The sequence below is a fragment of the Podarcis melisellensis genome (genome assembly GCF_964234715.1).
Source record: "Podarcis melisellensis genome assembly, chromosome: 3".
NCBI classification, from domain to species: domain Eukaryota; kingdom Metazoa; phylum Chordata; class Lepidosauria; order Squamata; family Lacertidae; genus Podarcis; species Podarcis melisellensis.
In genome coordinates this window covers 97707892-97725362 of record NC_138530.1, presented here as the reverse complement: position 1 = coordinate 97725362, position 17471 = coordinate 97707892, and the positions used below count along the sequence as shown (strand labels likewise).

Below are 17471 nucleotides of genomic sequence, written 5' to 3'. Positions count from 1 at the left end.
TCACTGCGCAGTGAAAGCAGCGATCCCTCTTGCTGTTCTGGCTTCTGGGATAGCTGCGCAGCCTGCATTCGCTCCATAAGACGCACACACATTTCCCCTTACTTTTTAGGAGGGAAAAAGTGAGTCTTATAGAGCAAAAAATACGGTACCTCTCTTTTTCAGCCTCTTCAAAAAGAGGCTGCTTTGTCAGTTGTATTATCTTTATATTTTGTCATTTGCTGGCCCGGCTTCCTTTGGGAGGAAAGGCAGGAGAAGTACATATGTAAATAAATGAAACAGAATTTCCAGTCTGAGGTCACACGTCACTGAACACCGGTTGTGAGGGGAGGTCTATTTTCTCATCATATCCTGCATCTGGGCTTCCTGGAAGTTATCTAGCCACTGTGGAAAGCAGGATGCTAGACGGACCGGCAAATCTACTGCTTTCAAAGCACAACATTTTAATATCAACTTCATTAAGAAGAAAGCGATCTAACTGGCAAGCCCAGAGGGGAGAACCCCTTTTTCATTAGTGCACTAAAAGGGAGCTTAGCATGACAACATGGATATGCAAAGCATTTCAGCAGCAAACAATGTATTGCAAGGCTTGCGAAGCCGCTGTGATTTAAAGGAAGGAAGAATAATGTTTCCAAAAGCCCCCAAATACACCACTAGTGCAGAGAGGGGGGTGGGGGAAGGAGGAATCACACAGCTTAGTATATAAAACACTCTTTATTATACAATTAGAAACAATTTTTTAAAATAGGGATCACACACCAGTTGCATGTGGCAGATAGTAACTGATGGGGCTGGGGAACAGAGACTAAGCCCCCCTCTTTATTACAGTTCGAGGACATAAGACAGAACAGTTGCCTCTATTCAGTCCTACCGCCTCCTCCCAAATTCAAGACTCATGTTAAACTACAAAAGTGCAAGTAGGCATGGTGTTGGCTTACATGTCTTGGTCCCATCTCTGCAGCACTGACATTATACTGAGAAACAAACCTGCTAACAGAACAGAAATCCTAGGAAGAATTGAACAGATGGGTGGCACTTAGCCTCTCCTGAACCGCCCTATTTCCTCCTGCCAAATGCCTTCTTACAGCAATTTTGTCCTCTGTAACAAATGGCCTTCCCATTTTGCAGCCCCCTCCTGCAGGGAGAAAAAAACTATTCGGAACTGCCAGGGAACATTTACTGAAAAGAACACGCATGGAGGAAAAGAAAGGATTTGCTCCCCTTAAAGCACGAAGCCACGCGGAACCTGGTTCTGCTAAAACGAGAATCAGAATTGAAACCTGTATATGCACAATAGGCAGCTAGCTTCCAGAAGGATCTCTGGCCTCAGACTGTGTTTTTTTCTCCCCACACTCACTTTTCAGTAATTTAAGACCTTTGAGGAAAAAAATGCAGAGTTCTGCAGAGACGGCTGTTGCAAGTTTGCAAAACTGCACCAAGGGAAAATGCTATTAAACTAGAGAGTAAATGGGCTCAGCTTGGGCTGAAGGTAACATTTCGGCAGCAGGCAGAACGGATTGAGGGAATGAGGACGTGTGAATGCAGCCACCTCAGCCAACAGGTACAGGTAGAGGTACAGGGTTAAACTCAAGATTTCTGCTGCTACGTATTTTGCACCATGAAAACTTTTGCCGACTTTTGATTCTGCACAGCTTGAACCATGGAAGCGTCCTTTTCCCAGATTTCCCACCAGCTGCCCAGCTCTGTGTAAACAGGCTGTGGGCCAAGTTGAATTCAGATCAGCTCTTGTCTGAGGTAAGCTCATACTGAAGATAAGCCCTTTCAGGTGTATTTCACCTACTTCCCCTTTTTAGACGCAGAGAAGATGATCTCTGGGGGAAACAAGAAACCGAACTTCTGATCAGAAGCAGACTAGCAAAGCGAACTTGTTAACTCATTTTCAAAAGCTGCAAGGGGATTATATTCCAAAATGTAACATTACACATCTTCCGGACTGTGTGTGTGTGTGTGTGTGTGTGTGTGTGTGTGTGTAATGCTGCAGCTGAAAACCACCTTGGGAGTTCTAAGAAAAACAATTAGGCCAGGGTTCTGTGACAAAATATACTTCTTAGTTCACCAGACCAGTGGTTTTCAGTGTGCTGTGGCACCCTGGGGTGCCTTGAATGATGGTCAGGGGTGCTGCGGGCAACACTGGCCTCTGTCCTTCCCTCCCTTCCTCTTGAGGCCCTCTGGAGTCTCTGCCTTCCAAAGGCACGTGCAGCTGTTTGTTGCAGCAGCCCTGGCTACAACTTCCCCAGGCGAATGGCGTCCCTGGTGCTGGCCAAGGGGTGCTGGTCGCCAGGAGTTGAGGCGGCCTCAGAGTAAGCAAGCAAGTGGGTGAGGGAGCCCAACCAGCCGGTCTGCCAGCCCTTGCTGTTGGGAATGGACAAACAAATCCCAGACCCCTGTGGGACCGTTGTGAGGTGGTGGGGGGCAGCTCAGAGACCGGGGGCAGTAGCTGTGGCTGCCCGGAGGACTCCCAAGGAGAGGTGAGAGGAGAGGAGGCCGAGGAAACACTCCACAAGGGAGGGTGTTCAAAGAGGGTTGAGGGGTTGCCAGCCCTGCAAGGGGTGACACAACTGGGCCCCCACAGGGGTGCCAGAGAAAAAATGTAGTTGGTCAAGGGAACTGTGGACTCAAAAAGGTTGAAAACCTCAGCACTAGACCACTGAATGAAGGGGGAGGGAGGAATGTTCATCCCCACAAGGTTTCAGAAGTGGGTCACATTGACTTAGACCAACCTCCCTCTCCACTGGAACAGCCCTTTTGTATAACCTTTCACACACAAATAAAAACAAGGTTACACAAAGGACACACCGATCCTCATCTGTTTGCATCAGAATATTTCGAAGGAGTTACAATACTTCTGGGTTTTCAGCGTTCGCGAGCCGAAATGTTCGAGTACCAAGGCGTTTGAGAACCAAGGTTTCACTGTGCTACGGTTCATGGGGAAATTGTTCCATTTGGTTGTGTACTTTTGAATGTGTTTCATTTATTATTTATGCCTGTTTTCGTCATACAGTTATGTAAACCTCTCCCAGTTTTGTAAGCCACCTTGAGTACGGTTTTAACTACGGAAAGGCGGCCTACAAACAGAACAATTTTGACTTATGTTCGCTTTGCCTCACAGAGCTCAAAGAGAACCACCGACAAAATTATTCAGTTCCATCGGCATACGTCCTGGGGTTTCATATCTTGCTGTTACACTGAAACAGTAGAAGGTAACAGGTACCTTTAAACAAGAACAATATATTGTGCATTGGATCCAAAGCTTCTGCTCTGATCACGAAAGGACCTTTTCAACCCTGGGAAGACTTCTGTGAACAGATATTCCCATCTATCAATGGATAGAATATTGCTATTAATCACCATGCTTTGAGTTTCCAATGCTAATTTTCTATAGTTGCATTTATGCTACCAAAATGTGCTCCCTCACTGCTATTACTCCACCCAAGTCCATGCCAGGAGAAATGCACATTACCCTGGGTGTCCTTCCTCTGTACTGGACCTTCACAACTGTACATTAATGTCTATTTACCAAGGGCAGAGGGAGCAGAGGAGAGGGAGGAAAAAACCCTGTATTTAACATGTCCTTCATCATGCTAATTTTCCACCAGCAGTTCCATCAGTATGCATTAGTGAATGGAAAAACCTCGTTTCCCTTGCACCTCTGCGCCACAGGTTGGAATGCAGAGCTACACAGCAGGAAGAATTATGCACTCAAAATAAATAAAAACAAACGAACAATCATGCCTTCAGTGCAATCCTGTCTACTCAGACGTAAGTCCCACTGAGTTCAGTCAGACGTAACTCACAGGCAAGCTTAGGTAAACTGCCTCCATGCAATAATATCCTTTGCTGATTGCATATATTCTGCTTGTCAAAACAAGCGAACTATACATCGCAATGGCCACCAGGTGTCAGCGTTCCACAACTTTCTGCTGGAATATGGATTTTTTTGAACAAGTTTCCTGCAACTTCTTTAAAAAACGATTTACAACATTTACACTGGGAAAGGACGACTTTCCTCTAGGACCTTTCAAAAACCGTTGGTACCTTTTCAGAAGCACCTTAATACCTGACACTTGAAGGGGATAGGGCTGAGAAGGATAGAGGTCTGATGTTATAAATAGGATTTTTAAAATATAGAGTCTTTTAACTATAGTTTAAATTTACGAAGCAAAGGGCAAACACTCAGGGTCTTTTAGCAGTTAAGGCAGTACTAATTAAGTGAGCCCTGCCCACTAGAGCACGCACCCCCAAACTCGGCCCTCCAGATGTTTTGGGGACTACAACTCCCATCATCCCTAGCTAACAGAACCAGTGGTCAGGGATGATGGGAACTGTAGTCCCAAAACATCTGGAGGGCCGAGTCTGGGGATGCCTGCACTATAGTATTCATTGCTAAATTCCTAGCAACCAGTTGGGGAGCTACTGGAAACTGCTCAAGAGATCCAAAATCTGCTCTATGCCCCTGTCTGTTAAATGCGACACAAGTTTTAAAAGATGAAATCTAAAACCTCTCTGGGGTGCACTGGAGCTACTGATCCCTCTGAGCCCAGCTGGTCATGGCAGCAACAGAAGCAGAGGCACAAAGATCAGGCCAATCCCTGCATCAGCTCCAGGCTGGGACAGCAGCAAGGACACAGATTGGGTGTGACGCGGTTGTCCAAATGGCAGCAAGACCAGCTCAGAAGGACTGGCTCAGCCCTGTTCCAGTAGGGGGGCTTTCCACGGGCAGGGGTGCCAGCAGCCTTGTGGCCTGAGCGCAGAGGGGTCTCCACTCCGGATACACACATACCGCCCCCAAAGTGCAGTGTAAAACAGGGGTCAGGACTGTTATGAAAGAGGTGCCAAAGGCTTGCAGCCGCCTATCCTCAGATATTTTAGACTAAAACTCTCACCATCCTTTCGGAGCTGGGAACCCAAAAGACCTGGAAATCTCCAGGTTGGGGGGGGGGGGAGGCTGGCTCATGCTACATAAAGGTGATTGTGCATCTCAGAGGAAATTAAACTCACAGCCTGCAAGAGGCAAAAGGGGCATGTTTGTGCATGTACGGTGCCATAAGGAACGAAACCTGTAAGACCAACCCTGGCATTCTGAATCATCAAACTACCTCTGTTTTGATGATCTGGCTATTCTAGAGTTGCCCAGCAGTGCTCTTTGCACTAGTGTTGCCTCTTGTACTTTTCTGGTGTCGACTGCGTGCAAATCACATTGCTCCACCTGCTCTACACCTCTATTATAATTTTTTTAAAAAATACACTAGGTTAACGTTCAACACTATTTGCAAGCGGAGGTTTAAGGCTATGAGCACCGACTAATGAAGAGCTCAGCATGTCTGTAAAACTGAGAGTGAGTCTAGAAAGATGGGGGTCCATCTGGAAACACCATCTGTCCCTGGTGACATTCTGGAGACAACCAGAATAGTATTCTGGACAGTGATCTGGTGAATGTGTTTGCGGCAGCTCTAAGAAATGGAAGGCTGGTACCCAAAACTAGATCACAGCCAACTCATCTCCTGCTTTTTCTCGTATTCAGTTCTCTCTTCTACATTTCTTAAAGTATGCAGATGTGCAACACAGATATTTAAACCAAATTTGCAACGTCACAGTTATTTGATTAAGAATACTGATAAGAAAACTGCGGGCTAGTAATAAATATGTTTCAGATCCCTTAACTCAAAAAAACTGAAGCTTCGCGATCCTGCCTACCCGAGCTACCTCCACCTGGCCTTTTTTTTTTAATATCGGTTCCCGAAGAGGCCTAATAATGTCGCCGTCACAACCCTTTCTTCTGCAACACGTCCCCGTTGGGTTTTGGGGACGAGCCGTTTTCCATTGCTCTATTGGCAAAGTTCCAGTCCACGGGGCAGAGGAGCTGCTGAGTCTTTTTGTATGTCCAGTAGGGGTTAAGTATTACGGTGACGGCGCTCATCCCTGTGAAGACGACAGCAAAATGCAGGAGGCCCAGGTTCTCCACAACAGCATTCCAGTTAGAAATACACACCCACCACATGTGGTAGGTAAGAATCATGCGGCAATGGAACATGTGGATCATCAGCCACTGGTTTGCCTTCCAAAAGGAAGTGTTTGCCAAGCCGACCTGGAAGAGAAGATATTCAAAAGTTAAGACTCTATATAGAATGCATATTTTCCATGGGAGTTATATTCAGAACACATTTCACCTCAAATAACACCACCAAGAACACGTGCAAAGTTTCCAGTACAGTGGTGCCTTGGTTCCCAAACACCAAAAAACCGGAAGTGTTTTCGGAAGCTGAACAGCCGATGAGGCTGTTGGCTATTGTTTCCAAGGCACCTGCACCAATCAGAAGCTGTGCCTTGGTTTTTGAACATTTTGGAAGTCGAACGGACTTCGGGAATGGATTAAGTTTGGCGCTTTTGTTTTTGCTATTTATTTTGTGTTTTTTTGTTTTCGAGGCTTATTTTGGTTAATTTATTTTTGTGACTGTGTGGAACCCAGTTCAGCTACTGATTGACTGATTGTGTGACTGCGGAAATGGATAAAAGCCCCCCATCCAAACAATGACTATCATCAGTGCAGGTAAGAAAAAAACCCCCTAATTTAAAGTTTTATCATCTACAAATACTGTCTTATTTATTTTATAGGTTTTTTTTCAACTTTATTATACAATATTTTATTATACAGTACATTGATTATTGCTTTCATTTTATGGATCAATGGTCTCGTTAGATAGTAAAATTCAAATTAATTTGCTGTTTTAGGGGTTGTTTTTAAGAGTCTGGAATGGCATTACTTTCCATGGGAAAGCACGCCTCGGTTTTGGAACGCTTTGGTTTCGGAGTGGAATTCCAGAACGGATTAAAAGTTTGAGAACCAAGGTACTACTGTATAGATATTTACACACCAAACTTTCTGGAAGTCAATTGTTTTAAAATGCCAGGAGGCTTTTAAACAGCCATCTTCCAAGAGGAAGAAACACGCTGGCATTGAAAGCAATAAGTTTGGGCAATGACTGATGACTGGAATGTGAAGATGACAGGCATCTCAGAACAGCAATACTGGTCATTCCCAAGAGCTGATACTAAGACATGCACCTTTCTCAATCAGGGGGTGTGGTGCTTCTGAGGACCAACAAGAGTTCCTCCTCAGCGTCTTAGAAACTCTGATCTATAAGCTAGGAGCCAAATGGCTCCTTAAGCCAAGGATACAGTAGCCAGAATGGAATGTCTAGTTGCCCATTTGGGGGAAAGCCGGCTCTAAAATCTTATTTTTCAAAGGATGGACTGTAATGGATTCTCAGTTAAACGTCTGGCCAGTTCAGATGACAACCTTGAGCTCAAGTTAAGAGCTTTGAGAACTTAAAGAAGAAAAGACACTTGATCCAGGGACTGTCCATATATATATATATATACACACACACACATACACACACACACAAACACTGAGGTCCAGCGCTGAGGGCCTTCTGGCGGTTCCCTCATTGCGAGAAGTGAGGTTACAGGGAACAAGACAGAGGGCCTTCTCGGTGGTGGTGCCCGCCCTGTGGAACACCCTCTCTTCAGATGTGAAGGAAATAAGCAGCTATCCTATCTTTAAAAGACATCTGAAGGCAGCCCTGTTTAGGGAAGTTTTTAATATTTAATGCTGTACTGTTTTTAACATTTGATTGCGAGTCGCCCAGAGTGGCTGGGGAAACTCAGCCAGATGGGCAGGGTATAAATAATATCATCTTCTTCTTCTTCTAATATATGTATGTGTCCTGTTCCTTCCTCTTTTTCTCAATTGTCTCATCACCTGAGAATACTCTTCACAACTGTGAGGTAAGTGAAAACAAGCTGCAGCGATTCACACTGTTCACTGCTCCTGCTCAGGCTGCACAGAAAAAGTATTCTCATTAAATTAGAAGCCATTCTCATTACATTACAGATCTTAAGGATAACCCATAGTATTAGAAAAGAACACAGGAGAAATCTTTGCATGAAGACCTAACACAGCAGTGAAGTTTGAGTGCTTATAGTGAACAGCAGGGCCTGTTAATTTAATGTTTACTCAAAAACACAGAGTCAGCATTTGGGCGAGTCTGCCTTAATTAAACTCTTTAATGTGAGTTAAAGAAAAAGCTGCTACCAGATTGTCCCTGGCTATGGAATTCCCTGAATATGGAATAAGCAGGTTCCATTAAACCAAGTCCCAAAAAAAAAGGCTTGAAACTGAAGACAAGTTTATCTCTAGAACTTTACAGAAGGAAGGTTTCTTGTTCTCTGTCACGGATGGCAATCTCTCTACATCAAAACACAACCAGCAGAAAGACTCACAAGCAGTGATGTATCTGAGAAACGCACAAAAAGGAAACAATCAAGTTACAAATCAATTTCAACCAATAAGCCTTTTTCAAAATGTGTCACAATTATCGAAAGTCCTTGGGGGGAAATATTTTGAACCAACGTCTTTGGGGAAATGTATCCAAAGTCCTCACGTGCATTTTGTATTTTGACTCAGCATCTTTCTATCTTGTTAACAGGCTGTTGTCCAAGATGCATGTTGGATTGTTTGACTCAAATTGCATCTAGCCTTTCTTTCCAGGACCAGAAAAGAATGCTCTCCCATCATTAAGGCCCCCTAAAAAAACTAAATGAAAACACTATCCAAAATGCCTTTTCAGAGGCTGCAGGTGGATGGAAGAGAGAAGGAAGGAAAACTTGCCTTCCATGAACTGCCTAAAGCAGGCATAGGCAAACTCGGCCCTCCAGATGTTTTGGGACTACAATTCCCATCATCCTTGACCACTGGTCCTGTTAGCTAGGGATGATGGGAGTTGTAGTCCCAAAACATCTGGAGGGCCGAGTTTGCCTATGTCTGGCCTAAAGCTAACTTATCTTAGGATCGCTAGATAAATCCTGGCTAAAACTGGATTCCACAGGGCTGCAGGTTTCAAAACTGCAGACTATGTCTATTTCCAACAAAGCAAAATAGGTTGTTAGTACAAACATCCTCTTTATATGGTAAGAAGATCATGCCACAGTTTCTAAGCAGGGGACAACCTGACCACTTTAAAGAGTATGCAAGAGAAAGATAAATGTTTAATTGTTCCTTTGACTCGAATGCTGGCGTGGTTTCTTTGTTTGTAAATAGCACCCTGTGATCAGCATGCCATTCCCTCTAATTTTTGATGGGTGGTAACACACAAAACAGTATTATTATTATTGTTTATTCAAATTGTACACCACCCTTTATCAAAAGACCTCATGCATTTCCTGCAAAAGAGACACAAACCTCTAATTCCCGAGTATGCTCAAGCTACCCAATATCAGAAGTGCTAGTTGAAAAGTAGAGCAAGGAATACAAGATTAATAGGTGAGAGTACTCCTGAGCAGGTGCAGAGTGCCTTTCCCTCAAGATTAATGCCCCAAATGGAATTAATCCCAATGAAACACAGAAGAAGAAGAAGAAGAAGAAGAAGAAGAAGAAGAAGAAGAAGAAGAAGAAGAAGAAGAAGAATAGTAGTAGTAGTAGTAGTAGTAGTAGTAGTAGTAGTAGTTTGGATTTTGATATCCTGCTTTATCACTACCCTAAGGAGTCTCAAAGTGGCTAACATTCTCCTTTCCCTTCCTCCCCCACAACAAACACTCTGTGAGGTGAGTGGGGCTGACAGACTTCAGAGAAGTGTGACTGGCCCAAGGTCACCCAGCAGCTGCATGTGGAGGAGCGGAGACGCGAACCCGGTTCCCCAGATTACGAGACTACCGCTCTTAACCACTACACCACACTGGCTCTCTCCCAACAGCTGTTCAGTTTGTGAGAATGTTCAGAATTTTCGCAAGCGAAGTCGAGAATAGAGTTTGAATTTGCTATCTTCGTAAGCCGAGGGCACTACACTAACAACAACAACACATATTGGTTTTGAACGATGGTCACTTTCCACTGTTTATAGCTAATTCCATCCAGAACGGATGCCTGAAAAGTCTAACATCAACTTTATCAAGGGTGGTTTCTGTTCTTTTATGTGCAGCCGATGGGGTTCTCCTGCATGTGTAGGTCTAAAAACATAACAGTGGGAGCTTGGTGAATATTGTAAATATGGAATATCTAGAGATGAATTACTCAGAAACCAAGGCTACGGTCTTTGGAAAAGGAAGGCAAGAAACTCCCGGCTGTTGTATTTGGCAATAACAGCTAGAATATTATTTGCACAGAACTGGAAGGAAGAGAAGTTTTAGACAAAGGAGGAAGAGCTTTTGAAAGTAATGGACTATGCAGATATGGCAAAGCTGACAGCGAAATTAAAGAGATAAAAATGCTAAACTTTATATAGAGTACTGGACGCCTTTCATGGACTATTTAAAAAATATATTGCAGTCAAATGAAATCGTGGGCAGGATTCGAGATAAAAGCAGCGGACGAAAAATGACAAAAAATAATAGTAACAGAGAAACTTTCTGTAATCGATAATGATATAATGCAGTAGAAAACGTTTGAGTAAAAACGCTGTGGAGGTGAGGGTGGGATGTCAGCTTATGAAACAATGCAATTATTTTGACTGGAAGGTTATTGTGCAAATGTTTTGAAAAGCCTGAGAACAAATTATATATAAAGAAACTCCTGAGAGTCAAGAGATGAGCAACCAACAGATCACCATTACAAATTCAAAAATCTAGGTTTTTGTTGCTGTTTTATAAAAAATACACTTTCTGGGAAGACTTCTAGGAAGGCCATAAGCTTTAAGTTAGAAGCTTGGGCGCCATACTAGACCTTTATAATACAAAGGTTGGTTGTCTAAATACCCATGGCCAGGAGACTGGACCTTTGAAGATCACCACACTCCAGAAAAGATGCAAACCTGACAGTGTTCATCTGAGCAAGGTATTAAAGGCCTCATTTGTCCCCTCCAGGCATTGGCAGACCAAGCTTCTCAGACGGAACTCTTTTGAGGCACCACAGCTCTGGCCTGCCTTGCCCCAAAGGCTTCCACTCAGAAGACAGGGCAACACAGTTTGTGATGGTGGTATTAATAGGACAGTGGTTTTAGACCAGGGGTTGGCAAACTTTTTCAGCAGGGGGCCGGTCCAATGTCCCTCAGACCTTGTTGGGGGCCGGAATATATTTTGAAGGGGGCGGGGGAAAGAACAAATTCATATGCCCCACAAATAACGCAGAAATGCATTTTAAATAAAAGGACACATTCTACTCATGTAAAAATACGCTGATTCCTGGACCGTCCGTGGATTGGATTTAGAAGGCGACTGGGCCGAATCCGGCCCCCGGGCCTTAGTTTGCCTACCCATGTTTTAGACCTTTGCTCACCCAACATCTCACCTTTAAAAGCATCCACGATATGCAAGTGAAAGGCGTACTCATCTCCAGCAACATTCCCATCAAGGGGATGTAGTGCCCGGACTTTATGTTGGTGACCAGACCGAAAAAGCCACCGAAGGCAAGGAAATGGTGAACGACTAAGAACAAGTCAAATGTCCTGAAGACAACGTTGGAAACGTGAACAGCTACATTTTCGAGCAGGAAGAAGCCAGAGGCTATGAGGCAGTTGAACCAGCTCCACTCCTGCTGGGAGTACACCTTGTTGGCTTGAAAAACCGGATCGAAAAGCAAGGCCCACAAGCCGGCGACACAACTCTGGATGCCAAACACGCCTCGCGTAGCAGCCAGGTTCCAGAAGACTTTCTCCTTCGCCGGCAACGAGCGGTAAGTGGCTACCAGCCACGAAGACAGGCAGTGTGAGAGGCAGAACACTCCCAAGTAAAGGAAGAAGCCGGCCGCCACTAGCTTCAGACGGACTTCCCACAGAACGTAATTCCACGAAAACAGGGACGAGGATGTCGGCCCAGCAGTTTCAAGATTCATTTCTTCAGTTCACGCTGCAAAAGCTGAACTTGTGAGAGTGTGTTTCCCCACACGCAGGAAGTCCTCGCCCACGTGCCGGGCCTGCTTAAGGATCTCGAACTTCTGCGGTTATATTTAGCTGTGGCCCAATACACGCTGCCATCTGCAGAGGAAAACAAAGAGGAAAGCTATACAGTGGTACCTCAGGTTACAAACACTTCGGGTTACAGACTCTGCTAACCCGGAAGTAGTACCTTGGGTTAAGAACTTTACCTCAGGATGAGAACAGAAATTGTGTGGTGGCAGCGGGAGGCCCCATTGACTAAAGTGGTACCTCAGGTTAAGAATGGTTTCAGGTTAAGAACGGACCTCCAGAACGAATTAAGTTCGTAACCAGAGGTACCACTGTAGAAAGCTATATGCATGTTTGTGTGCCAAGGCATGTGGGCACACTCATGCCCCACTAGTAGCTCTAACAACATGCAATCAAGTGATGATCCACACATTAGCAATAGCAGCACAATTAACTGCTTTCCCACGTTCTCTGCCCACTTCCTTCCAGGTAACATCTGATCCATTGAGGGCAGGGCCGGTGATGGGGTTCCTTGTCACCCATCATCAGGCCCCACCCACATGGCCCCAAATGTTTTATTGTGTTTTTTGTATTTTGCTGGCAACCCAGTCAGATGGGTGGCATATAAAAAAATAAAATTATTATTATTATTACTTGTCACTGACAGGTAAAGGGCACTAAAGTGTTCTTCCGCAAGGGCTTTTTACCAGTCCTTGGTGTGTAGGGCCTCATTTAGCAAGCTATTACATACATCCACACAAGCGTGATTCAGATTATGGTCTTAATTGAATATAGCTTAAAACGCATCTGTATAAAAGCTCTAAGCGCTGTTTGTAACCATTCTGGGGAATTCTTTTTAACCAGTTGTCGTGCTTTCAATTGTGATTTCTGCATTTGTAAACAACTTTTACTGTGTTTGTTTAACTACCATATAGAAAACAATAGTTACCAAGTCTGGCAGAAACAAAACAAAGTAGTTATCTGATGAACAAGCAAGAGCAGCTATGAATACAACCAAGCAGGAAATATCTTGAACAGTTCGGCTGAAAAGTCCCTCTCCACCACACACACACACACACACCACAAAGTTTCAGACTATTTGTCCACTCAGCCCAGAAACATCTCCTCTGAGTGGCAGAAGTTCCACACATCAGCTGCTACCTGTTCCTTTTAACCTGGAGATCCCAGGGATCAAAGGTGGGGATGTCTACATGCAAGTGGGTCACTGAGCAGTGACCCATTTCCTATAATATAATATGACAAAAGCGCACAATCCTGTCAACAAATACTCCACCCTCCTCAGGCCCCATGTAACTACTGCATGCCTCTGAATCATGGGCAAAGAATCCCATGCCAACAAATGGTCACTTGTTCAGCATTTTAGTGTTTTACGACCATGATTTTACGGTTTCATGATGATGCATTTGCCCTTAGATTGCTTTGACATGGTTTTGTTTTGTTTTGTTGAGCTGGCAGTTTATTTGGTTTTTTTAAAAAAAATGGTTCCAGCCTTACTTATTTCAGGAGACGTATATTGAAATACTCTACCTAAGTGTCTTGCTTTCATGTTCTACACTTTCAGCTCAATTACAGTGGTACTTCGAGTTACAAATGCCTCAGCTTACAAACTCCGCTAACCTGGAAGAGTTACCTCGAGTTGAGAACTTTGTCCCAGGATGAGAACAAAAATTATGTGCCGGCAGCGCAGCAGCAGCAAGAGGCCTCATTAGCGAAAGCACGCCTCTAGTTAAGAACAGTTTCAAGTTAAGAACGGACCTCTGGAACAAATTAAGTTCATAACTAGAGGTACCACTGTAGTCCCTTAACTATTGAGCACTTTACTCATAAGGAAGCCTTGTTGAGTTTAGGGACCCTTATTGATTTCAGAGAAGGGAAGAGAAGAGAGAGCAAGTTAAGGAAGAGGAGATAACTTCAGAAAGTTTTAACCACACACAGCGGACAACACTAATCACAATCCATCTTCATGCTGTGTCTAGCCTGTCATTTCTATTGTGTTTTTGATATACCCCCCCCCCCAACAAGCATTGAGCATTGAATTGAGAAAAAGGATCAGCTGCATTTCAGGCTGTAACACGCACATGATAAACTAAGAGCAGTTTACTTTTCATCAGGTTCCTGTTAATACATGAGAACCGCCTGTCTAACAAGCCAAAATTAGACCAGGCCATGTTATTTTGTCATGCAAATGAACAATTATAAAGGAAAGAATGATCAGCTAAAGACAACATTACCGCAGTTTCTGGTTGTTCCACTACTCTTTCTAAAACACGCTAGCTCATCGATCTGAGAGGTCATGCGAGGTGCTGTGGTTTAAATCGCCTCTCACCCTCCCAAACCGTCCTTCGGGGAGAAAGCAAACAGAACAAAGTTCTCCATGAGATCTGCTTTCCAGAGCAGGGCCGGCCAATAACGGTTAATCGCATCCTGGCTTCCAAACCTACTGATCCAAATTCACCCTTAGGAGGAAGATATTATAAAACAGCAAGGAATAGGGGGGGACCCCAATAACAACCTCCTCTCCCTCTCCGCCCCCACCTACCAACCAGCCCCCCGGAATGCCAGCTTGGCTCCGCGACCGTGCGCGCCCGGGGAAGTGGGCGCCATGCAGAGCGCATGGCTCTGGCACCGAACTTTGTGGGTGCCCAGCTCCTCCGTGGGGGATTTTGTGGGTGCTCAGGCACCCAGGGCCCCAGGGAGATGTGGCACCTATGTCAGCCCCACCGGATCGCTGAAGTTCACCGCAACTGACACAACAGCCCAGACGATGAAACGCACCCCAAGAAGCGCCGGGTAGCTCTGGAAACTTCGCCGTTCCAACCCCCCGATTTTGGCCTCCGTGGAAATAAAGTAAAATAAAACGCATGTTGTGCTACTTACTGGATCCGATGTTGCAGGGACAGAGGCCTCCAGTCACTTGATCTTGTTGCTGCTCCTCGCAACTGCCCTACCCCGGGCTTCCCGTCATGCGCCTCTCGGCGAACGGCGAAACCCCGGTGCGCCAGGAAGCGCAAGGAGGAAACGAGGCGCACGCAAAGGAGACACATAAACAAGCACGCAACTGCTTCCCCCGGTCCTCTTTCTGTGTGTGTGTCTGTGTGTGCGTGTTTTTTTCTTGGGGTGGGGGGTGGAGCCCTGAAATTTGGAGCAAACCATTTTGTTCCACCGACAGGGGGTGGAGAGGATCGAGGAGGAGGAGGAGCGCACCGAGCAGGAGCAACCAGCCTCTCCGCCCTTGGGTGGGAGGGATCCTGGCCTCCTCGGCCGCAAAGCGTAGGAAAAGCATTTTAGACGAGCTTGCAGGGAGAGGCCGCGTTGCAAAATCGGAGGAGACGCCGTTTGTTGAACCAAGCAAAAAGGTCCCCCCTTGTGATGTTAGCCGCTAAATAAAGAGATCGCTTCGCAAGCGGCGCCTGACTCCCACTCACGTGACGAGTTTCACGAGGCAAATAAGCCTTTTTGAAAAAGTGCTAGAATGAGCGCTTGGTGTGGATGCAGCAGAATTCACTTCCAAGTAAATAGTTGCAGGATCAGATTCAGCACGGCTATAATAATGATAATGATGATGATGATGATTAGACTGCCCTGTAGCCGCAGGTCTCAGGGCGGTTACAGAAATCACAGGGCGGTAAAACGAAAATAACCCAATAAACCCCTCTCCCCAGCACATTATAAGAGGGCATTGGCTACAGAGGAACCTTTTTGCTGGGCTCCTAAAATGTATAATGAAGGCACCAGGCAAACTTGTTCCACAAACGGGGAGCCCCTGCAAATATCTGTAATCTTGTGTGTAGGTACTTGGAAATAAAGGCCATTTGTTTTTATTTTTGGGAAGCATGTGTAGGATGGCTGCCGGGCCATATATGTCATAGAATCACAGAGTTCGAATGGATCACAAGGGTTATCTAGTCTTTTGCTTAACATGGGCCTCTAACAATTCTGAGTTTAAGGGTCTCATGCTCTACCTGCTGAGCTATCCCAGGAAATAAATATCACTTACGTTTCATGGGACTTACTCCACAGAAAGCGAGCACAGGATTGGACAGCAGCCCGAGTACATTTACTTGGGAGTCCGGTTGTTAGGGTAGTAAGTACCAGCTGCAATTCACTGCCTGTTTTAGAGTGAAGCTCTGCTGTGTTTAGTGTGGTTTTATTTACAAGCATGCCTCTTACATGCGAGTAAGCCCTACTGAATTACTCATGCAGAGGTTGAGCAGCGCTTGCCCTACAATCCAAACACGCATACCAGGGGGAAAACCCCAAGTATTAACTACTCCATTAACAACGTTGACGTTGCAGTGACAGTGAAAAACAGGCAATCAAAAACAAATTGACAATTAGTACATTATTTCTAATAACCAGCACGGGAATAATACAGTTTAAAATGCCACTTGAAGAGGAAAGTAACTGCGCCTCAGAGATGCTAAAAAAATTATGGCATGTTATGTGTCTGCGGCAGTTCTGCTAGCTGAAATCTTGAGACGGGTGTGCCAATTGCACAACAGCCAACGTGTTTTGTGTAACTCATTTTTCACCATATAATTATTGTGGGGAAGTAAAAATGGTCCTCCTGCCTGCTTTGTTCTGTGGGGTGCTCAGGGTGGCCACGCTACATCTGTTCTTATTTTCTGATCCTTGTAGTTAAGAATAGGTAGTTGTGGCGCTGTCCCTTTTGGTTTCTTAAGAGGCTCCTATCTCAGCAACAACAACAGGGTTAGCCTTTTCCCACTATGGAGATTCAGTGGTGGGAAATCAATGGACCATTAAGATGAGAGGGCAACCAAGATTATCACCAGGGGTCTGGAAACCAAGCCTTATGAGGAAGGGTTGAAGGAGCTGAGTACAGTGGTACCTCGGGTTACACACACCTTATGTTACAGACCCCGCTAACCCAGAAATAGTACCTCGGGTTAAGAACTTTGCTTCAGGATGAGAAGAGAAATCATGCAGCAGCAGCAGGAGGCCCCATTAGCTAAAGTGGTACCTCAGGTTAAGAACAGTTTCAGGTTAAGAACGGACCTCCAGAACGAATTAAGTACGTAACCAGAGGTACCACTGTATGTTTAGCCTAGAAAAGAGGAGACTGAGAGGAGATACGATAGCCGTCTTCAGATAGCTAAAGGGCTGTCGCATGGAAGATAGCGCAAGTGTGGTTTTTCTTGCTCCAGAGGTGGGATATGAACCAATGGCTTCAAGTTAAATGAGATTCCCACTAAACATCAGGAAGCACTTTCTGACAGTAAGAGCAGTTTGACAGTGGAATGGTCTCCCTTGGGCATGGGTATGGCCAGGATTTCTGTTGAGCGGACAGCCAAAGTTGCGGAGCTTTTTTTAAAAAAGGAAATCCAGTTTTTCTAAATAGAACATTGTGGGAGGCAGGCTACTACTGGGCGACAGAACCTCAGATAATTGAGTACTTTCAATGCTTTTTGTTTTGTTTTTTAAATTAAGGATGCTTTTATTATTGTACAAGCAGCATACAAAACTGATAAGCTGTCAAAGGTATGGAAAACAGTAGCCACTACTATTATCAAACAGTAAACCGAATAGAATTGCTTG

The 17471-nt window shown here is 44.9% G+C and overlaps 1 protein-coding gene across 1 annotated transcript; it reads right to left on the bottom strand.

Annotated features, from left to right (window-relative positions):
* Positions 1-692: 692 nt before the first annotated feature.
* On the bottom strand, positions 693-14986 carry CLN8 (CLN8 transmembrane ER and ERGIC protein). Its single transcript, XM_081906552.1, has 3 exons — positions 14793-14986; positions 11300-11984; positions 693-6103 (listed from the first exon to the last, which is right to left on the bottom strand). Exons 2-3 carry the CDS (start codon positions 11840-11842, stop codon positions 5780-5782), a joined length of 867 nt encoding a protein of 288 aa, XP_081762678.1. The 5' UTR covers positions 11843-11984; positions 14793-14986; the 3' UTR covers positions 693-5779.
* Positions 14987-17471: the final 2485 nt, after the last annotated feature.